The 23,659-nt window shown below is 39.6% G+C and overlaps 1 protein-coding gene across 1 annotated transcript in view; it reads right to left on the bottom strand.

Annotated features, from left to right (window-relative positions):
• NECAB1 (N-terminal EF-hand calcium binding protein 1) overlaps window positions 1-23,659 on the bottom strand; it is a 256,058-nt gene that overhangs the window by 6,801 nt on the left and 225,598 nt on the right. Inside the window, exon 10 of the mRNA XM_027131376.1 lies at window positions 4,886-4,998. Coding sequence (XP_026987177.1) covers window positions 4,886-4,998 — 113 coding nt within the window. The remainder of the gene's footprint in view (window positions 1-4,885; window positions 4,999-23,659) is intronic.

Genomic DNA, 23,659 nt, shown 5'->3' with positions numbered 1-23,659 from the left:
CTCAGCGGCCATGGCTCACGGGCCCAGCCACTCTGCGGCATGTGGGATCTTCCCGGACCGGGGCACGAACCCGTGTCCCCTGCATTGGCAGGCGGACTCTCAACCACTGCACCACCAGGGAAGCCCGGTGTGGTGCTTTTTTAAATGGAAGTATAGTTGATTTACATTATATTTCAGGTATACAGCATAATGATTCAGTAGTTTTGCAGATTATACTCCATTAAATGTTATTACAAGTTAATGGTTATAATTCCCTGTGGTATACAATACATCCTTGTTGCTTATCTATTTTATACATAGTAGTTTGTATAAACTACTCTTTTTTAAATTTTTTAAAATAATTTTTATTGGCGTATAGTTGATTTACAATGTTGTGTTAGTTTTGGGTTTACAGCAAAGTGAATCAGTTATACATAGACATATATCCACTCTTATGATTCTTTTCCCATATAGGTCATTTCAGAGTATTGAGTAGACTTCCCTGTGCTACACAGTAGATCCTTATTATCTATTTTATATATAGTAGTGTGTATATCTCAATCCCAATAAATTGAGAGATTGGGAAAAATTGGGAGAATAGAATATTGATTTAAGAGCAAACATACGGTAAAATAGCCAAGCTCAGTGTAAATTTAGGATTTACCTAAGTGTGGCCAGCAGATGGTGGTAACTACACAGAAATTGTAATACTTATTTGGCTTGTAGTTTGGTGTTTTTCACAGAGCTATTGATCAAGCTTGCTTCAGTTAAGATATGATGTAGCAAGTATTGTTCTTAGTTCAATTTCAGATTTTCTCGGGAAAGGTTTATAACATAATCAAAGGAATTGAACAGAAAGTGAAACTGGAGATTTTCTAACCCCAGGAGTTTATAGATGGGCTTTTGGGGGGGTTCCTTGAAATCCCAGAAATGAGCTGAAAATTACTGTGCATATCTACTTTTTCCTGGGAAGAGAATCCATAGTTCTCATCATAGTCTAAAAGGATCTGTAATCCCCAAATGTAATCTGACAATGTAATGGTCAAATTTCAATCCATGACTATGCACTGCCTCCTACAAACTAATTCATTTGTATTACTTATTACATATAAAAATCACTTATCCTGCTATCTGAACCTGCCATTTTCCAGACTAGCCACAAGAAATTCACGAAATTTTAGCCTGATGCTCAAGTTTTGAAGGACTGAAGAAGATAACACAGTGTGATAAGGTAGTGGTTTGAAGTATAGCCATACAGGCTTACCTTCATCCACCATGTATTAGAGCTTTGTCACCTTGGGCCCATTACTTAACCTGTTGCCTCACCTGTTAAATGGTGGTAATAATAGTACTGAGTACTAAATAAAGCATTATATGTAGAATGTTTTGCCCAGTAATTGGTATATTGTATGTGTGTATATGTGTGTGTGTGTGTGTTAGCTGTTAGCTCAATAGTGAAAAACAAAGTAGCACTTTACTTAGGTGAGTGAAAGCTAAGCCTTAATGGTATCAAAGTTGAGAAACATGACAGAATTAAAAGGAACAGAAAAGAAACTGAGGGAAAAAGACAAATCTTTGAAAACAATGAGGAGCAGCAAGCCAATAATAATGATGATAACAATTATTACATTATTATACATACTAATAACAATGGCGATGGTTGCTAACATGTATTGCTCTGTTCCAGGCCCTGGTTTAAGCATTTCCCATGGATTAAGTCATTTTACCTTCACAGTCACTCTGGGAATCATATGGTAGATACTGTCTGTTGCCTCCCCAACTGTTATTCCCCTCTGTCTAACCGAACCCTGCCATTGTTCATTTTGCAATATATCCAATGTACCAATCAGTGCTGGGCTGAGACAGTCATCACAATCTCCTTTCTGCTAAATATTTGTTTTCTAACCTCCCCTGTAACCAGGAATAGCCATGTGACTTGAGTTGGGCCGATGAGATGCCAAGGGAAGTATGCTGAGAAGCAAGGACTTCTGGGAAACTTTCTGTCCTTAGGTTCAGACATGAGAGGATGGCTTGTTGGTGTTGCTCCTTTCTCCTTCTTCCTGACTGTAGGCCATCTGGTCAAGAGCCAGATGGAAGAGTTGAAAGACCAGTTCAGATTGTGTCTCAAAGGACTATGGGTGAAAATGCTCATCAAAATTGTTCTACAGACTGGGTGCTTTCAATTAAGGGCAAAACTGACCAATACACAGCAATGACATTTAAGGACATTGATATTTGAGACTGTACAATACAGATAACAATACATATGCAGTGATGACACTGAGACAGCAAGAAAAGGTTAATGATAAAATTTTTAGAAACTTCAGTCAGCAATATTTCTGTTAAAAGGGCTTAGGGCTTGAATGATTAGCTTTCAATTATTTGCAAACTTAAAATTACATGATGTAACTCTGAGCTTTTGCTTTGTGACTGTACTAACTTAAACACCCTCAGTCTTCCTCCTCAATGTATTCATACTTCCTGTGGCACTTAAAAACTCACTGGCTAAAGCAAGAGTTCTTTGGCTAAGCTGTCTCTGGATAAGGTCACTTAGAGCTTCAGCCCTGAGCTCCAGGACACTTTGAACATTCCAGGAGCTGGAAAATGTCAGTGAAATGGGGAAAAATGATGTAGCTCAGGAACGGTTGGGGTTAAACATCTTACCTAAGGTAGCTTGGCTCATCAGGAACAGGACACACTTCATCTTGGCTTCCTCTGTTCCCCAGGTGGCCTACCTTAACTCACAGAGCCTAATCACTGGAGTAAGGGGCACACAGGAGGGATAGTTCCTACAATTCTCCACCACACTACGGCCACCCATTTATTTTGTCTATATAAAAATGCTGATAAATTAATGGTTCAATGTGCCACAGGGTACCATGAGTTCTTAAGGATGTTTCTTTGGCCATAGTACAACTCCCAGGGTTGATTCTTACAATGCAGTTCCACATTCATCTTCCCTACATCCTTGACATGGAGTTCAGAATACATACAAATTCTAGAATTTGGTAGCTGAGAGTGACTTCACAAATCATTTTATTCTACTTAACAGCTGTGAAATTAAGGCCAAGAACATGGCTTTAATTGTTCATGAATGAGTATCCTATTTTCCCAACTGGTTTCCTAGATCCTTGGAAGCAGAAACTATTCTCAACTTTCCGAAGTCATGCATGGTTTTGAGAATACACTGTGTGCATCATATATATTCAGTTGGTACCTCCCCGTGCCAAACACAGGGATTAAATAAGCCTTCATGATTACAAAATATGCAAAAAGAGTAATCAAAAAATGTGTGTGTGTGTGTGTGTGTGTGTGTGTTATACATGGGTCACACAATTGCTCTGCTTGGGTTTTTCAGTAATTTTTTTTTTAACATCTTCGTTGGAGTAAAATTGCTTTACAATGTTGTGTTAGTTGCTGCTATATAACAAAGTGAATCAGCTATATGTATACATAATACCCCCATATCCCCTCCCTCTTGCATCTCCCTCCCACCCTCCCTATCCCATCCCTCTGGTGGTCACAAGCACCGAGCTGATCTCCCTGTGCTATGAGGCTGCATCCCACTAGCTATCTATTTTACATTTGGTAGTGTATATATGTCAATGCTACTCTCTCACTTCATCCCAACTTCCCCTTCCCCTTCCCTGTGTCAAGTCTATTCTCTACGTCTGCATCTTTATTCCTGTCCTGCCCCTACGTTCTTCAGAACCTTTTTTTTTTTTTTTTAGATTCCATATATATGTGTTAGCATACGGTATTTGTTTTTCTCTTTCCCAAACCCACAAAGTTAATACAACCCATGTTTAATTCCAGAGCCAGACTTCTTAGCTGCAGAAGTATTCTGCCAGAGTGTGAATAAAATATAACTAGTAATTACTGGGAGGAACACCAAAGAGACATAAAGTATGTGTTTCTATGTGCACATACATGCATGCATACATGTGCTAAAAAGCTTTCCCAATGTTCTAAGAGTATTGTGAAATACAATTTAAACAAGCTCCTAAGGTAGGGGTGGATTTGGTTGTGGCAGTTTTCCAGGAGCAGGTGAGTTTGATCTTTGGCATAAGGTAGAGCATGGTCTGGCAGAGACCTGAAGCTGGGTGCACACTTCTGGAAAGGAGAGTGGCCAGATCGAAGGCACAGCGGTAAGACAATAGATTATGCTGGAAAGGCAATATGCAGCTGGGCACTGTTGAGGCATAGTGTTCAGGTGAGGGAGAACAAATGGTAGCAGTGCTATGGATCTCTGGGGTCTGTTGGTAGTATAATTGTAGGGTCAGGATAAACTTCTGGCATTTGATAAGCTACTCATTAGATAGTTATTGCAGGTTTCTGAATAAGAGAATTCTATGATAATTGTTTCTGGGAAATTATAGTTGTAGTAGTTGTTTCTCGGACTACTTGGAGTAGAGAAACTGAAGATGAGGTATAGGTAGTATATTTTAGTAGCCTGAGATAACAGAAGCCTGAGCTGGAGTGGCCATGGAAATAACTTTTTTTTTTTTTTAAATGACAAAGTCCTGCCATCAAGACTTCAGAGATGGTGCAATTTCATAATGAATGGCTGAAATGGTGGTTATTAGGCCATAGGGCGCACTCTCAAGGTAGCAATCAGAGCTAGATGCACTAGAGTTGAGGCCTCATATACCAGAGATGATTTAAATCAGAGTGTGAGTCTGCCTGGATGCAAAAGGAGGAATTTCAGTCTATTTGACTTCCCTTGGTGCTCCTAATGCTCAAATCCACACAGAGTCCAAGGATAAAAGAGAAAACAGCCTGTTTAACTCTGCAAAATGTATCACCCCGAGGGCTAGAATGACCAGCATAACTTTAGATGAAGATTCTCAAATACCAGTCCTCCAGACCCCACCTTCATCTAAGACACATGCACAGGAGCACTTACCGCAAGCAACCACTTTGGGAGGAAGCGCTCTCCACATAGTGTTTCAGAGCGAGTTGGAATTCTTCCAAGTCCTCTTCTCTCACAGACATCTGACGCTGCACAAGCATGATGTGCTGCAGAGGAAGGGGCAAGTGTTACTTTGTTGACTATCATGGAGCCTCCCTAAGCCAACCCCCTACTGCTCATCCCATCCCTCCTCACAAAACAAACAATTTTTCATCTAAAAATGACTAAAAAGCCCATGACTAGTCCAAGTAATAACACTGTATAAAAGCTGTAGTATAGGCAGGATATTTTCTTGCCTCTAGTAACAGGCACTAAAAAAGGTGTCCTTCATGATGACATATTTCCCTTTTAAAAGCAGTGGTTCTCCATCAGAATCACTGGGGAGGTTTTAAAATTACATTTATATCAGAATCTCTGGAGTGAGGTTCACGCACTGGTATTCATAAAAACCCCTCCAAATGACTTTAATGTGCAGCCAGGGTTGGAATCACTGACCTAAAGTCACTTACCAAATTTTAAAGAGAAGTTTTATTGTACACAGTGCACAGCTCCAGCTTCTCCTTGGCTATTTTGTGATATTAGACATATTATGAATTTCATTACAAACAACCAAATTTCAAAAAATATGTGTTCACTGACGCATTTCCAAAGCTACATAAACCATCACAGGGTTCTCAAACAATTAACCACCTATAATAGGCCCCACTCAAATCTCATGGCATTAGATGAAGCCTGTGTTTAATGGATCATGCTGGGTTGGATGACAACTGATTCTTGTAACAAATCCTATTACCCTTATAGCACCTGTAGTTTGAATACTTTCCTAAAGCTATGCCTATGGGCTTCTCATGGTATTTTGATCTCAAGATTAGTCCTTTCCTCATCAATTGTTGGTAGTGAATCATAAAAGTGCAAAAAAAACAAGGATTGGAGGTGAATTATAAAAGTGCAAAGCAACAATAATGTGAGAAAGATTTAGAATATGAGGAAACTAACTTGCATGATCTTACCCAGCTATGTAGAAGTAGAGCTAGAATTAAGCCCCTGGTTTGCTATCTCCAATTCCAATGAGCTTCTCTCTTAATGTTAACAGCTACCATTGGATGAACACTAATTATATTGTAGGTATTATGTTAGGCACGTTTTATATTGAACAAATGTTCCTACTTTGTGTTCCTACAGGGAATTAGTAAATGCTGGATTCTAGTATACAGTGATGGATTAAGATAGAATTCTTGTCTTCATAGGTTTTAGCAAAGAAATAAACAAGTCTTGAACACTGTGTCTAAGAAGTAATTTTAGGTATGGCCCATGAAACTTATTGTATGTAAATTGATCGGAATTCTACTAAAATTTTGACCAACTGTATTGCCAAATAAATTTTGATCCTTGTGTTAAAATCCTTTGACTATTTAAGGCTTAAAATAATATTTGGGCCCCCAAACTCATATGAGCTGGAAGCACGCTGTGAATACTGCATAACCCCCAAGAAAGGTAATGTTCCACAATGGGCTGACTCAGGTGTGGTCATGGATGGTAATGGACCAAGAAGAAACTCTTAAAGAAGAACAGAAAACAGGGTTCCTCTCAGAATGGAGATCTGGTGTCTAATAGTGGAACTTCCTTCATTAAAATACCTTCCCAGCATGAACTCATCGTTGCAACTAACCTGTGAATGTTGTGTATTTCCTATTCATCTGTTTTCTGAGCGGCAGTTTTATGGCATTTATCCTGGCCTAGTTTTATCATTGTATATTTTATCTGTGTGTGTGCAGGGGTTGGGCATTTCAGACTTTAAAGGGCTACATCCTGACCTTACAGATAAGACTAAACATCATCCAGGGATCCTGGATTTGAGCTAGAAGCAGTAACTGGAGGAGACTTTGGGCGGTCTCCCTTGTGAAGGTAATGTGTTCTATAAATGTGAAAAGAAAGATGCAAATGAACATCTGATGACCAGAAGGTAGACTATGGCACAGACTCCGAACTGTTCATCAAAATCCATTTCTTTCTTCTTTCTAGATATAGAGTTAGACTTACAAATTCCATTATCCCTTGCAGTTAGGTGTAGCCAACTGATGAGTTCTCACCAACAGAATATGAGCAGAAGTGCTGTGTACTACTTTTGAGCCAAGACTTTCAGGAAAGATGTGAGCCTCCTCCACCTTCTCTTTTTCTTTTCTGCTAGTAAGATGAAGACCTGCCTTAGGACTGGCAGGCCCATAGGTGAGAGAAGTCTGTGTCCCTGAATCATTGTGTGGACTATTTACTAGGAAAACTTTTATTGCATTGGAATCATCCTACATCTTGGGTCTATTTGTTTTCATAACCTAGTCACCTAAATGAGTTCAGTAATTTTAATTGAGCTTTATCTTATTTCCCTTCAGGATCAGGAATCAAAGTCAATAACTATCTCCTAAGGTTGTATAATGAACAATCAGCCTCCTATCTGACTCTCCCAGGGCCTAGGTTTTTTTTTGTTTGTTTGTTTTTGTTTTCTGTAACATCTTTATTGGAGTATAATTGCTTTACAGTGGTGTGTTAGTTTCTGCTTTATAACAAAGTGAATCAGTTATACATATGTTCCCATATCTCTTCCTTCTTACGTCTCCCTCCCTCCCACCCTCCCTATCCCACCCCTCTAGGTGGTCACAAAGCACCGAGCTGATCTCCATGTGCTATGTGGCTGCTTCCCACTAGCTATCTATTTTACGTTTGGTAGTGTATATATGTCCATGCCACTCTCTCACTTTGTGCTAAAGATAATCTCTACCAAAATAATTATGGATACATCCTTTTGACAAAAATCTACAGGTCAGGTATTTGATGAACAGTGACTCACATGATTCTTATGGGCTTTCCTGATGAAATATTATAAATATATCCACCTATTCCATCACAATTCTTTTAGTCTGAAGGCAATTGTTATGTGATCTAGTGAGGCAGGTTGTAAATATGACCAGAGTCCTTCACTGCTCCCTGAACCCATGCCCTTTGAAATGTGACTTTTTACTTCTCCATCTAGACATGGATTCTATTTCCCCTTTTCTTGGATCTGGGCTGGACTTCTAACTTGCTTTGGCCAACAGAACATGGCAGAAGTGACGCTGTGGTGGTTTCAAATTTAGGCCCCAAGAGACCTTGTGAGTTTCCACTCTTTTGCTTGGATCCCTGACATTGCCATGTAAATAAGCCCTGCTAGAGCAGGGGTCAGCAAACTTTTTTTTTTTTTTTTTTTTTTTTTGCGGTACGTGGGCCTCTCACTGTTGTGGCCTCTCCCGTTGCGGAGCACAGGCTTCGGATGCGCAGGCTCAGCGGCTCCGCGGCATGTGGGATCCTTCCGGAACGGGGCACGAACCCGTGTCCCCTGCATCGGCAGGCGGACTCTCAACCACTGTGCCACCAGGGAAGCCCCAAGCAAACATTTTATGTAAAGGGCCAGATAGTAAAGGTTTTAGCCTTTGAAGGCCATATGGTTCCTGTCACAACTACTCAACTCCCCTGTTTTATTGTGAAAGCAAACATAGGCAATAAATAAACAAATGGGTATGGCTCTATTCCAGTGAAACCTTATATATAAAGACAGGCAGTGAGCTGTAGTTTTGCCAACCCCTATGCTGGAGGATTAAAACCACATAGAACAAAGCTGAGTCAGTGGATTCATCCTAGCTGAGGACCTAGACACATGAGAAAGCCCAGCTAAGATCAGTAAAGCTGGCATGCAGCTGATTACAGACGCCAAAAGGGAGCCAGCTGATACCACCAAGATGATCTCGCCCTAAATTGCCTACATGCAGAACTGTGGTTTAAGCCATTCACTTTTGGGTGGTTTGCTATATAGCAATAGCTAAATGGTTCATTTACTTATATACATGGATGTGAATATGATTTGGAAAAATTAAATTTACTTTGCAATCCAAACAAGGCACTTCTTTCCCCACTTTTCCTCAGATATGTACACAAAGAAATAAACTTATAAAGGGGCCCAGATAATCTGCCTGCATTTTATGACTACTGTGACAAGTGGAGCTTTTTGAATCTTGGGTAATTTAAGGTAGACTTTCTGAGGTCCAAAGAAAATCCTTATATTTTTCTATGCTGGCTAGGTTAAGATGTGGTATATGGAGTATGGGAGAAGTAGGGAAGGGGTCCTAATATCTTCATGATATTTCTATATGTCTCTTGTTTAAAATATACAACCTTTAATCCTTACTGAAATCTGAGATCCTATAATGTAAATGGCCAGCCCAGAACTTTCTTTCACGGTAGAAAATAGTGCTACATTTTTGTTTCTCTGCTTTAGAAGGGGTTAGTGTTGCTTTTATGACTTACCTTAGAGGGATTTTGTTACAATGGAATTAGGGTGGAATATTAGGGATTTCTTGGGCTGAGAAGTGCTAATTATGAAAGGTTAATCCAGGTTTACTGAATAGTATTTGCCAGTGACGTTACATTACAGTTGAGTGTACCTCTGATTTCTTGGATCTTTTTATTTCAAGAAATATCAGCTTTTTAAATAACTGGAGACAAAGAAATGTTTTAAACACAACCAATTTGTTTTATGTTATTCTGTCTCTATTTACTACATTTACAACTGTGTTCCAAGCATTCTTCAGAAACATCAGAGCCTTCCTTGTGTGTTCTTGTTGGAGTCTCTTAACAGCTACTGCAAAGCAAGACTATGTTTTGAAAGTCTCAGACATATTAGTTGGCAATAGTCCACAAAACACATTAAAGTGCATGGCAGAATTAATTTACTCACAAAATATTATTCATAGGTTTAATGAGGATACAGAAGGAAAAAAAGATATTAGATTTGTAAACTCCTATTGTATGAAAAGGGATTCTAGTGTATATATACAAAAATAATGTGCTCAAGAAAAGTTAACAGTTTTTGAAAAGCATCAGAAAGTGATAAAACTTTGTTTAAAATTATATTGACTTTTTTGTTAACATCTTTACTGGAGTATAATTGCTTCACAATGTTGTGTTAGTTTCTGCTGTATAAAAGAGCGAATCAGCTATACATAACCTTATATCCCCATAACACTTCCCTCTTGCGTCTCACTCCCACCATCCCTATCCCACCTCTCTAGGTGGTCACAAAGCAATGTGCTGATCTCCCTATGCAATGCAGCTGCTTCCCTCTAGCTATCTATTTTACATTTGGTAGTGTATATATGTCAATGCTACTCTCTCACTTCGTTCCAGCTTCCCAATCCCCTTCACCATGTCCTCAAGTCCACCCTCTATGTCTATATGTTTATTCAAGTCCTGCCCCTGGGCTCATCAGAACTTTTTTTTTTTTTTTTCAGATTCCATATATATGTGTTAGCATATTTTTTTTCTCTTTCTGACTTACTTCACTCTGTATGACAGACTCTAGGTCCGTCCACCTCAGTACTAATAACTCAATTTCGTTTCTTTTTATGGCTGAGTAATATGCCATTGTATATATATGCCACATCTGTCAATGAACACTTAGGTTGCTTCCATGTCCTGGTTATTGCAAATAGTCCTGCAGTGAACATTCTGATACATGACTCTCTTTGAATTATGGTTTTCTCAGGGTATATGCCCAGTAGTGGGATTGCTGGGTCATATGGTAGTTCTACTTTTAGTTTTTGAAGGAACCTCCATACTGTATTCCATAGTGGCTGTATCAATTTACATTACCCCACCAACAGTGAGAGAGGGTTCCCTTTTCTCCACACCCTCTGCAGGATTTATTGTTTGTAGATGTTTTATGATGGCCATTCTGACCAGTGTTGGGTGATACTTCACTGTGGTTTTTTTTTTTTTTTTTTTTTTTTTGCAGTACGTGGGCCTCTCACTGTTATGGCCTCTCCCGTTGCGGTGCACAGGCTCCGGACGCGCAGGCTTAGCGGCCATGGCTCACGGGCCTAGCCACTCCACAGAATGTGGGATCTTCCCAGACCGGGGCATGAACCCGTGTCCCCTGCTTCGACAGGCGAACTCAACCACTGCACCACCAGGGAAGCCCCCTCACTGTAGTTTTGATTTGGATTCCCTAATGATTAGTGATGTTTAGCATCCTTTCATTTGTTTGTTGGCAATCAGTATGTCTTCTTTGGAGAAATGTCTATTTAGGTCTTCTGCCCATTTTTGAATTGGATTATTTGTTTTTTTGATACTGAGCTGCAGGAACTGATTGTATATTTGGAGATTAATCCTTTGTCAGTTTTTTCATTTGCAAATATCTTCTCCCATTCTGAGGGTTGTCTTTTCATCTTGTTTATGGTTTCCTTTGCTGGGCTTTTAAGTTTCATTAGGTCCCATTTGTTTATTTTTGTTTTTATTTCCATTTCTCTAGGAGGTGGGTCAAAAAGGATGTTGCTGTGATTTATGTCACAGAGTGTTCTGCTGATGTTCTCCTCTAAGAGTTTTATAGTGTCTGGTCTTACATTTAGGTCTTTAATCCATTTTGAGTTTATTTTTGTGTCTGGTGTTAGGAAGTGTTCTAATTGTATTCTTTAACATGTAGCTCTCCAGTTTTCCCAGCGCCACTTATTGAAGAGGCTATCTTTCTCCATTGTATATTCTTGCCTCCTTTATCAAAGATAAGGTGACCATATGTGCATGAGTTTATCTTTGGGCTTTCTATCATGTTCCATTGATCTATATTTCTGTTTTTGTGCCACTACCATACTGTCTTGATTACTGGAGCTTTGCAGTATAGTCTGAAGTCAGGGAGCCTGATTCCTCCAGCTCTGTTTCTCTTTCTCAAGATTGCTTTGGGTACTTGGGGTCTTTTGTGTTTCCATACAAATTGTGAATTTTTTTTTTCTAGTTCTTTGAAAAATGCCATTGGTATTTTGATAGGGATTGCACTGAATCTGTAGACTGCTTTGGGTAGTATAGTCACTTTCACAATGTTGATTCTTCCAATCCAAGAACATGGTATATCTCTCCATCTGTTTGTATCATCTTTAATTTCTTTCATCAGTGTCTATAAACTGTAAGTTTTCTGCATACAGGTCTTCTGCCTCCTCAGGTAGGTTTATTCCTAGGTATTTTGTTCTTTTTGTTGCAATGGTAAATGGGAGTCTTTCCTTAATTTCTCTTTCAGATTTTTCATCATTAGTGTATAGGAAAGCAAGAGATTTCTGTGCATTAATTTTGTATCCTGCTACTTTACCAAATTCATTGTTTAGCTCTAGTAGCTTTCTGCTAGCATCTTTGGGATTCTCTATGTATAGTGTCATGTCATCTGCAGTAACAGTTTTACTTCTTCTTTTCCAATTTGGATTCCTTTTATTTCTTTTTGTCTCTGATTGCTGTGACTAAAACTTCCAAAACTATGTTGCATAATAGCTATGAGAGTGGGCTACCTTGGCTTGTTCCTGATCTTAGTGGAAATGCTTTCAGTTTTTCACCATTGAGAATGATGTTGGCTGTGGGTTTGTCATATATGGCCTTCATTATGTTGAGGTAAGTTCCCTCTATGCCCACTTTATGGAGGGTTTTTATCATAAATCAGTGTTGAATTTTGTTGATAGTTTTTCTGCATTTATTGAGATTATCATATTGTTTTTATTCTTAAATTTGTTAATATGGTGTATCACATTGATAGATTTGTGTATATTGAAGAATCCCTGCATTCCTGGGATAAACCCCACTTGATCAGGGTGTATGATCTTTTAGTGTGCTGTTGGATTCTGTTTACTAGTATTTTGTTGAGGATTTTTGCATCTATGTTCATCAGTGATATTGACCTGTAGTTTGTTTTGTATGATATCTTTGTCTGGTTTTGGTATCAGGGTGATGGTGGCCTCATAGAATGAGTTTGGGAGTGTTCCTCCCTTTGCTATATTTTGGAAGAGTTTGTGAAGGATCAGTGTTAGCTCTTCTCTAAATGTTTGATAGAATTCGCCTGTGAAGCCATCTGGTCCTGGGCTTTTGTTTGTTGGAAGATTTTTTAATCACAGTTTCAATTTCAGTGCTTGTGATTGGTCTGTTTATATTTTCTAATTCTTCCTGGTTCAGTCACGGAAGGTTGTGCTTTTCTAAGAATTTGTCTATTTCTTCCAGGTTGTCCATTTTATTGCCATATAGTCGCCTGTAGTAATCTCTCATGACCCTTTGTATTTCTGCAGTGTCAGTTGTTACTTCTCCTTTTTCATTTCTAATTCTGTTAATTTTATTCTTCTCTCTTTTTTTTCTTAATGAGCCTGGCTAATGGTTTATCAATTTAGTTTTTCTTCTCAAAGAACCAGATTTTAGTTTTATTGATCTTTGCTATTGTTTTCTTCATTTCTTTTTCATTTATTTCTGATCTGATTTTATGATTACTTTCCTTCTGATAACTTTGGGGGGTTTTTTTGTGTGTGTGTGTGCTTCTTTCTCTAATTGCTTTAGGTGTAAGGTTATGTTTTTTATTTGAGATTTTTCTTGTTTCTTGAGGTAGGATTGTATTGCTATAAACTTCCCTCTTGTTGCATCCGATAGGTTTTGGGTCATTGTGTTTCCATTGTGATTTGTTTCTAGATGTTTTTTGATTTCCTTTCTGATTTCTTCAGAGATCTCTTGGTTATTTAGTAGCATATTGTTTAACCTCCATGTTTTCATACTTTTTACAGTTTTTTTTCCCTATAATTGATATCTAGTCTCATAGCGTTGTGGTCAGAAAAGGTACTTGATACGATTTCAGTTTTCTTAAATTTACCAAGGCTTGATTTGTGACCCAAGATATGATCTGTCCTAAAGAATGATCCATGAGCTACTGAGAAAAAAGTGTATTATGTTGTTTTTGGATGGAATGTCCTATAAATATCAATTAACTCCATCGTTTTTAATGTTTCATTTAAAGCTTGTGTTTCCTTATTTATTTTCATTTTGGATGGTCTTTGCATTGGTGAAAGTGGGGTGTTAAAGTCTCCTACTATGATTGTGTTACTGTCGATTTCCCCTTTTATGGCTGTTAGCATTAGCCTTATGTATTGAGGCGCTCCTATGTTGGGTGCATAAATATTTACAATTATTGTATCTTCTGCTTGGAATGATCCCTTGATATTATGAAGTGTCCTTTGTCTCCTGTAATGGTCTTTATTTTAAAGTCTATTTTGTCTGATATGAGAATTGCTACTCCAGATTTCTTTTGATTTCCATTGCATGGAATACCTTTTTCCATCTCCTCACTTTCAGTTTGTATGAACCACTAGGTTTGAAGTGGGTCTCTTGTAGACAGCATATATATAGGTCTTGTTTTTGTATCCATTCAGCCAGTCTATGTCTTTCGGCTGGAGCATTTAATCCATTTACATTTAAGGTAATTATCTATATGTATGTTCCTATTACCGATTTCTTAATTCTTTTGGGTTTGTTTCTGTAGGTCTTTTCCTTCTCTTGTGTTTCCTGTCTAGAGAAGTTCCTTTAGCATTTGTTGAAAAGCTGGTTTGGTGGTGCTGAATTCTCTTAACTTTTGCTTGTCTGTAAAGGTTTTAATTTATCTGTTGAATGTGAATGACATCCTTGCTGGTACAGTAATCTTGGTTGTAGATTTTTCCCTTTCATCATTTTAAATATGTCCTTCCACCCTCTTCTGGCTTGCAGAGTTTTTGCTGAAAGATCAGCCGTTAACCTTATGGGGATTCCCTTGTATGTTATTTGTTGCTTTTCCCTTGCTGCTTTTACATTTTTTCTTTGAATTTAATTTTTGATAGTTTAATTAAGATGTGTCTTGGCATGTTTCTCCATGAATTTATCCCATAGGGGACTCTCTGCGTTTCCTGGAATTGATTGACTATTTCATCTCCCATGTTAGGGAAGTTGTTAACTATAATTTATTCAAATATTTTCTCAGTCCCTTTCTTTTTCTCTTCTTCTCTGGGAACCCTATAATTTGAATATTGGTGCATTTAATGTTGTCCCAGACGTCTCTGAGACTGTCCGCAATTCTTTTCATTCTTTTTCCTATATTCTGCTCTGCAGTATTTATTTCCACTATTTTATCCTCCAGGTCATTATCTGTTCTTCTGCCTATTTATTCTGCTATTGATTCCTTCTAGAGAATTTTAAATTTCATTTACTTTGTTGTTCATCATTGTTTGTTTGCTCTTTAGTTCTTCTAGGCCTTGTTAAAAGTTTCTTGTATTTTCTCCATTCTATTTCCAAGATTTTGGATCTTCTTCTCTATACTTACTCTGAATTCTTTTTCAGGTAGACTGACTATTTCCTCCTCATTTATTTGGTCTGGTGGGTTTTTACCTTCTTTATCTGATGCATATTTCTCTGTCTTCCCATTTTGTTTAACTTACTGTGTTTGGGGGTCTCCTTTTCAAAGCCTGCAGGTTTGTAGTTCCAGCTGTTTTTGGTGTCTGACCCAGTGGGAAAGGTTGATTCAGTGGTTTGTGTAGAGTTCCTGGTGGAGGGCACTGGTGCCTGTGTTCTGGTGGGTGGGGCTGGATCTTGTCTTTCTGGTGGAAGGACCATGTCTGCTGTTGTGTTTTGGGTGTCTGTGAACTTAGTATGATTTTAGGATACCTCTCTGTGAATGGGTGGGGTTGTTTTCCTATCTTGCTAGTTGTTTGGCATTAGGAGTCCAGTACTGGGGCTTGCTGGTGGTTGGGTGGAGCTGGGGCTTAGTGTTGAGATGGAGATCTCTGGGAGAGCTCTCACTGATTGATATCACATGGGGCCAGGAGGTCTCTGGTGGTCCCATGTCCTGAACTCAACTCTCCCCGCTCAGAAACTCAGGCCTGACATCAGGCCAGATCATCAGGACACTGTTAGCCACACAGCTCAGAAGAAAACGCAGGAAAAATAGAGAGAGAAAAAAATTAAGATAACAAAATAAATAAGGTTATTAAAATAACAAAATTTAAAAGTAGTAATAATAGAGAGACCTTCAAGATGGCGGAAGAGTAAGACACAGAGATCACCTTCCTCCCCACAGATACATCAGAAATACATCTACATGTGGAACAACTCCTACAGAACACCTACTGAACGCTGGCAGAAAACCTCAGACCTCCTAAAAGCCAAGAAACTGCCCACGTACCTGGGTAGGGCAAAAGAAAAAAAAAGACAACAGAAGAGGGAGGGGACCTGCACCAGTGGGAGGGAGCTGTGAAGGAGGAAAGTTTTCCACCCACTAGGAAGCCCTTTCGTGGGTGGAGACTGTGGGTGGCAGAGGGGGGAAACTTCAGAGCCATGGTGGAAAGTGCAGCAACAGGGGTGTGGAGGGCAGAGTGGAGAGATTCCCACTCAGAGGATCGGTGCAGACCTGCACTCACCAGCATGAGAGGCTTGTCTGCTCACCCACCGGGATGGTTGGGGACTGGGAGCTGAGGCTTGGGATTCGGTCGGATCCCAGGGAGAGGCCTGGGGTTGGCTGGGTGAACACAGCCTGAAGGGTGCTAGTGCGCCACAGCTAGCTGGGAGGGAGTCTGGGAAAAAGTCTAGAGGTACCGAAGAAGCAAGAGACGTTTTCTTGCCTCTTTATTTCCTGGTGCACGAGGAAAGGGGATTAAGAGAGATGCTTAAATGAGCTCCAGAGACGGGCACAAGCCGCGGCTATCACCACGGACACCAGAGATGGGCATGAGATGCTAAGCCTGCTGCTGCAGCCACCAAGAAGCCTGTGTGGAAGCACAGGTCACTATCCACACCTCCCCTCCTGGGAGCCTGTGCAGCCTGCCACTGCCAGGGTCCCATGATCCAGGGACAACTTCCCTGGTAGTATGCATGGTGCGCCTCAGGCTGGTGCAATGTCATGCTGGTTTCTGCCACTGCAGCTTGCCCTGCATCTGTACCCCTCCCTCCCCTCCGGCCTGAGCAGGCCAGAGGCCCCGAATCAGCTGCTACTTTAACCCTGTACTGTCTGAGTGAAGAACAGACGCCCTCAGGTGACCTACATGCAGAGGCGGGTCCAAATCCAAAGCTGAACCCCAGGAGCTGTGCGAACACAGAAAAGAAAGGGAAATCTCTCCCAGCAGCCTCAGGAGCAGTGGATTAAATCTCCACAAGGAACTGGATGTACCCTGCATCTGTGGAATACCTGAATAGACAATGAATCATCCCAAATTGAGGAGGTGGACCTTGGGAGCAATGATATATATATATTTTTCCCTTTTTCTCTTTTTGTGAGTGTGTATGTGTATGCTTCTGTGTGTGATTTTGTCTGTATAGCTTTGTTTTTACCATTTGTCCTAGGGTTCTGTCTGTCCCTTTTTTTTTTAATTAAAATTTTTTTTGTCTTAATAATTATTTTTTATTTTAATAGTTTTATATTATTTTATTTTTTATCTTGTTCTTTCTTCTTCCTTCCTTCCTTCCTTCCTTTCTCCTTTCTTTCTTTCTTTCTTTCTTTCCCTCTCCCTTTCTTTCTTTCTTTCTTTCTTTCTTTCTTTCTTTCTTTCTTTCTTCTTTCTTTCTTTCTTTCTTTCCTCACTTTTATTCTGAGCCATGTGGAGAAAAGGCTCTTGGTGCTCCAGCCAGGCATCAGGGCTGTGCCACTGAGGTGGGAGAGCCAAGTTCAGGACACTGCTCCACAAGAGACCTCCCAGCTCCACGTAATATCAAACAGTGAAAATCTCCCAGAAGAGATCTCCATCTCAGTGCCAAGACCCAGCTCCACTCAATGACCAGCAAGCTACAGTGCTGGACAACATAGACCAAACAACTAGCAAGACAGGAACAAAACCACATCCATTTGCACAGAGGCTGCCTAAAATCATAATAAGGCCACAGACACCCCAAAACACACCACCAGGTATTAACCTGCCCACCAGAAAGACAAGATCCAGCCTCATCCGCCAGAACACAGGCACTAGTCCCCTCCACCAGGAAGCCTACACAACCCACTGAAACAACCTTAGCCACTGGGGACAGACAACAAAAACAATGGGAACTATGAACCTGCAACCTGCAAAAAGGAGACCCCAAACACAGTAAGTTAAGCAAAATTAGAAGACAGAGAAACACACAGCACATGAAGGAGTAAGGCAACAACCCATCAGACCTAACAAATGAAGAGGAAATAGGCAGTCTACCTGAAACAGAATTCAGAATAATGATAGTAAATAAGATCCAAAATCTTGGAAATAGAATGGAGAAAATACAAGAAACATTTACCAAGGACCTAGAAGAACTAAAGACCAAAAAAAACAATGATGAACAACACAATAAATGAAATTAAAAATTCTCTAGAAGGGATCAATAGCAGAATAACTGCGGCAGAAGAACGGATAAGTGACATGGAAGAAAAAATAGTGGAAATAACTACTGCAAAGCAGAATAAAGAAAAAAACAAGGAAAAGAATTGAGGACAGTCTCAGAGACCTGTGGGACAACATTAAATCCCCCAACATTCGAATTATTGGGGTCCCAGAAGAAGAAGAGAAAAAGAAAGGGACTGAGAAAATATTTGAAAAGATTATAGTTGAAAACTACCGTAATATGGGAAAAGAAATAGTTAACCAAGTCCAGGAAGCACAGAGAGTCCCATACAGGATAAATCCAAGGAGAAACACGCCAAGACACATATTAATCAAACTATCAAAAGTTAAATACAAAGGAAAAATATTAAAAGCAGCAATGGAAAAAACAACAAATAACACATAAGGGAATCCCCATAAGGTTAACAGCTGATCTTTCAGAAGAAACTCTGCAAGCCAGAAGGGAGTGACAGGATATATTTAAAGTGGAAAGAGAAAAATCTACAACCAAGATTACTGTACCAGCAAGGATCTCATTCAGATTTGATGAAGAACTTAAAACCTTTACAGACAGGGGCTTCCGTGGTGGTGCAGTGGTTGAGAGTCTGCCTGCCGATACAGGGGACACGGGTTCGTGTCCCAGTCTGGGAGGGTCCCACATGCTGTGGAGTGGCTGGGCCCGTGGGCCATGGCTGCTGGGCCTGCACTACCAGAGCCTGTGCTCTGCAGTGGGAGAGGCCACAGAAGTGAGAGGCTCGCATACCGCAAAAAGAAAAACAAAACAAAACAAAAAACCTTTACAGACAAGCAAAAGCTAAGAGAATTCAGTGCCACCAAATCAGCTTTAGAACAAATGCTAAAGGAACTTCTCTACGCAGGAAACACAAGAAAAGGAAAAGACCTACAATAATAAACCCAAAACAATTAAGAAAATGGTAATAGGAACATACATATCGATAATTTTCTTAAATTTAAATGGATTAAATGCTCCAACCAAAAGACATAGATAGGCTGAATGGACACTAAAACAAGACCCATATATATGCTGTCAACAGGAGACCCACTTCAGACCTAGGGACACAAACAGACTGAAAGTGAGGGCATGGAAAAAGATATTCCGTACAAATGGAAATCAAAAGAAAACTGGAGTAGCAATGCTCATATCAGACAAAATACACATTAAAACAAAGACTATTACAAGAGACAAAGAAGGACACTACATAATGATCAAGGGAACAATCCAAGAAGAAGATATAACAATTGTAACTAGTTATGCAGCCAACATAGGAGCACCTCAATACATAAGGCAAATACTAACAGCCATAAAAAGGGAAATTGACAGCAACACAATCATAGTAGGGGACTTTAACACCCCACTTTCACCAATGGGCATATCATCCAAAATGAAAATAAGTAAGGAAACACAAGCTTTAAATGACACATTAAACAAAATGGACCTAATTGATATTTATAGGACATTCCATCCAAAAAAAAACCCAGAATACACATTCTTCTCAAGTGCTCATGGAACATACTCCAGGATAGATCATATCTTGGGTCACAAATCAAGCATTGGTAAATTTAAGAAAATTGAAATCATATCAAGTATCTTTTCTGACCACAATGCTATGAGACTAGATATCAACTACAGGAAAAAAACTGTAAGAAATACAAACACATGGAGGCTGAATAACACACTACTTAATAACCAAGAGATCACTGAAGAAATCAAAGGGGAAATCAAAAAGTACCTAGAAACAAATGACAATGAAAACATAATGACCCAAAACCTATGGGATGCAGCAAAAGCAGTTCTAAGAGGGAAGTTTATAGCAATACAATCCTACCTTAAGAAACAGGAAACATCTCGAATAAACAACCTAACCTTGCACCTAAAGCAATTAGAGAAAGAAGAACAAAAAAAACCCCAAAGTTAAGAGAAGGAAATAAATCATAAAGACCAGATAAGAAATAAATGAAAAAAATGAAGGAAATGATAGCAAAGATCAATAAAACTAAAAGCTGGTTCTTTGAGAACATAAACAAAATTGATAAACCATTAGCCAGACTTATCAAGAAAAAAAGGGAGAAGACTCAAATCAATAGAATTAAAAATGAAAAAGGAGAAGTAACAACTGACACTGCAGAAATACAAAGGATGATGAGAGATTACTACAAGCAACTGTATGCCAATAAAATCGACAACCTGGAATAAATGGACAAATTCTTAGAAATGCACAACCAGTCGAGACTGAACCAGGAAGAACTAGAAAATATGAACAGACCAGTCACAAGCAGTGAAATTGAAACTGTGATTAATAATCCTCCAAGCAACAAAAGCCCAGGACCAGATGGCTTCACAGGCGAATTCTATCAAACATTTACAGAAGAGCTAACATCTATCCTTTTCAAAATCTTGCAAAATATTGCAGAGGGAGGAACACTCCCAAATTCATTCTACGAGGCCACCATCACCCTGATACCAAAACTAGACAAAGATGTCACAAGGAAAGAAAACTACATGTCAATATCACTGATGAACATAGATGCAAAAATCCTCAACAAAATACTAGCAAACAGAATCCAACAGCACATTAAAAGGAACATACACTATGATCAAGTGTGGTTTATCCCAGGAATGCAAGGATTCTTCAATATATGCAAATCAATCAATGTGGTACACCATATTAACAAATTGAAGGGGAAAAAACGTATGATCATTTCAATACATGCAGAGAAAGCATTCGACAAAATTCAACACTGATTTATGATAAAAACCCTGCAGAAAGTAGGCATAGAGGGAACTTTCCTCAACATAATAAAGGCCATACATGACAAACCCACAGCCAATATCATCCTCAATGGTGAAAAATTGAAACCATTTCCACTAAGATCAGGAACAAGACATAGTTTTGGAAGTTTTAGCCACATCAATTAGAGAAGAATAAGAAATAAAAGGAATCCAAATTGGAAACGAAGAGTTAAAGCTGTCACTGTTTGCAGATGATAGTATACACTGAGAATCCTAAACATGCTGCCAGAAAACTATTAGAGCTAATCAATGAATTTGTAAAGTAGCAGGATACAAAATTAATGCACAGAAATCTCTTGAATTGCTATATGCTAATGAAGAAAAATCTGAATGTGAAGTTAAGAAAACACTCCCATTTACCATTGCAACAAAAAGAATAATATATCTAGGAATAAACCTACCTAAGGAGACAAAAGACCTGTATGCAGAAAATTATAAGACACTGATGAAAGAAATTAAAGATGATACAAATAGATGGAGAGATATACCATGTTCTTGGATTGGAAATATCAACATTGTGAAAATGACTCTACTACCCAAAGCAATCTACAGTTTCATTGCAATCCCTATCAAAATACTACTGGCATTTTTCACAGAACTGGAAGAAAAAATTTCTCAATTTGTATGGAAACACAAAGACCCCGAATAGCTAAAGCAATCTTGAGAAAGAAAAACGGAGCTTGAGGAATCAGGCTCTCTGATGTCAGAGTATACTACAAAGCTACAGTAATCAAGACAGTATGGTACTGGCACAAAAACAGAAATATAGATTAATGGAACAGGATCGATAGCCCAGAGATAAACACACACACAAAATTCACCTTATCTTTGACAAAGGAGGCAAGAATATACAATGGAGAAAAGACAGCCTCTTCAATAAGTGTTGCTGGGAAAACTGGACAGGTACATGTAAAAGAATGAAGTTAAAACAGTCCCTAATACCATACACAAAAATAAACTCAAAATGGATTAAAGATCTAAATGTAAGGCCAGATACCATCAAACTCTTAGAGGAAAACACAGGCAGAATACTCTATGACATAAATCACAGCAAGATTCCTTTTGACCCACCTCCTAGAGAAATGGAAATTAAAACAAAAATAAACAAATGGGACCCAATGAACTTAAAAGCTTTTGCACAGCAAAGGAAACCATAAACAAGACAAAAAGACAACACTCAGAATCGGAGAAAATATTTGCAAGACATGGAAGCAACCGAAGTGTCCATCAATAGATGAAGGGATAAAGAAGACATGACACATATATACAGTGGAATATTGCTCAGCCATAAAAAGGAACAAAACTGAGTCCTTTGCAGTGAGTTGGATGGACCTTGAGACTGTCATACAGAGTAAAGTAAGAGAGAAATAAATGCCATATGCTAACACATATATATGTAACTTAAAAAGAAAAAAAAAAGGTGATGAAGAACCTTGGGGCCAGATGGGAATAAAGATGCAGACCTACTAGAGAATGGACTTGAGGATACGGGGAGGCAGAAGGGTAAGCTGGGACAAAGTGGGAGAGTGGCATGGACATATATACACTACCAGACGTAAAATAGATAGCTAGTGGGAAGCAGCCACATAGCACATGGAGATCAGCTCGGCACTTTGTGACCACCTAGAGGTGTGGGACAGGGAGGGTGGGAGGGAGGGAGATGCAAGAGGGAAGAGATATGGGGACATATGTATATGTATAACTGATTCACTTTGTTATAAAGCAGAAACTAACACACCATTGTAAAGCAATTATACTCCAATAAAAATGTAAAAAAAAAGTAATAATAATAAAAAAGGAGGGCAATCAAACAAAGAAATCCACCAATGATAACAAGTGCTAAAAACTATGCTAAGATAAACATAAAAATCAGAAACACATCTTTCATAGACAGCAAACCCCAAGTCCACAGTTGTTCCCAAAGTCCATGGCCTCAATTTTGGAATGATTCATTGTCTATTCATGTATTCCACAGATGCAGGGTACATCAAGTTGTTTGTGGGGATTTAATCTGCGGCTCCTGAGGCTTCATGGAGAAATTTCCCTTTCTCTTCTTTGTTCGCACAGCTCCTGGGGTTCAGCTTTGGTTTTGGCCCCACCTTTGAATGTAGGTTGCCCTCAGACATCTCTTCCCACCCAGACAGGATGGGGTTAAAGCAGCAGCTGATTAGGGGGCTGTGGCTCACTCAGGCCGGCGGGGGAGGGAAGTGTACTGTAGTTATAATTGGAATGTGGGGTGAGCCTGTGGAGGCAGAGGCCAGTGTGATGTTGCAACAACTTGAGGCATGCTGTGTGTTCTCCTGGGGATGTTGTCCCTGGATCATGGGACACTGACAGTGGTGGGCTGCACAGGCTTCCGGGGTGGGGGGGTGGATATGGATAGTGACCTGTGCTTGCATACAGGATTCTTGGTGGCTGCAGCCACAGCCTTAGCATTTCATGCTCATCTCTGGTGTCCGAGCTGATAGCCACGGCTCACGCCCATCTCTGAAGTTTGTTTAGGCGGTGATCTGCCTTCTGTGGGCAGACAGGGAAGGAATCCCCTCTCCTTGCACACCCGGAAACAATGGTCTTTTTCATCTTAGGCAGATCCAGACATTTTTCTGGACTCCCGGCTAGCTGTGGCTCACTAGCTCCCTTCAGGCTGTGTTCATGCAGCCAACCCCAGTCCTCTTCCTGGGATCTGACCTCTGAAACCTGAGCCTCAGCTCCCAGCCCCCACCCACTCTATAGGTGAGCAGACAAGTGTCTCAGGCTGGTGAGTGCTGGTCGTCACCG

This window comes from Aethalodelphis obliquidens, unplaced genomic scaffold, assembly GCF_003676395.1.
Source record: "Aethalodelphis obliquidens isolate GAN/ISIS:26980383/991018 unplaced genomic scaffold, ASM367639v1 scaffold39, whole genome shotgun sequence".
Lineage (NCBI taxonomy): Eukaryota > Metazoa > Chordata > Mammalia > Artiodactyla > Delphinidae > Aethalodelphis > Aethalodelphis obliquidens.
The sequence above is the reverse complement of the archived record's forward strand: the minus strand, read 5'-3'. Positions and strand labels throughout refer to the sequence as shown.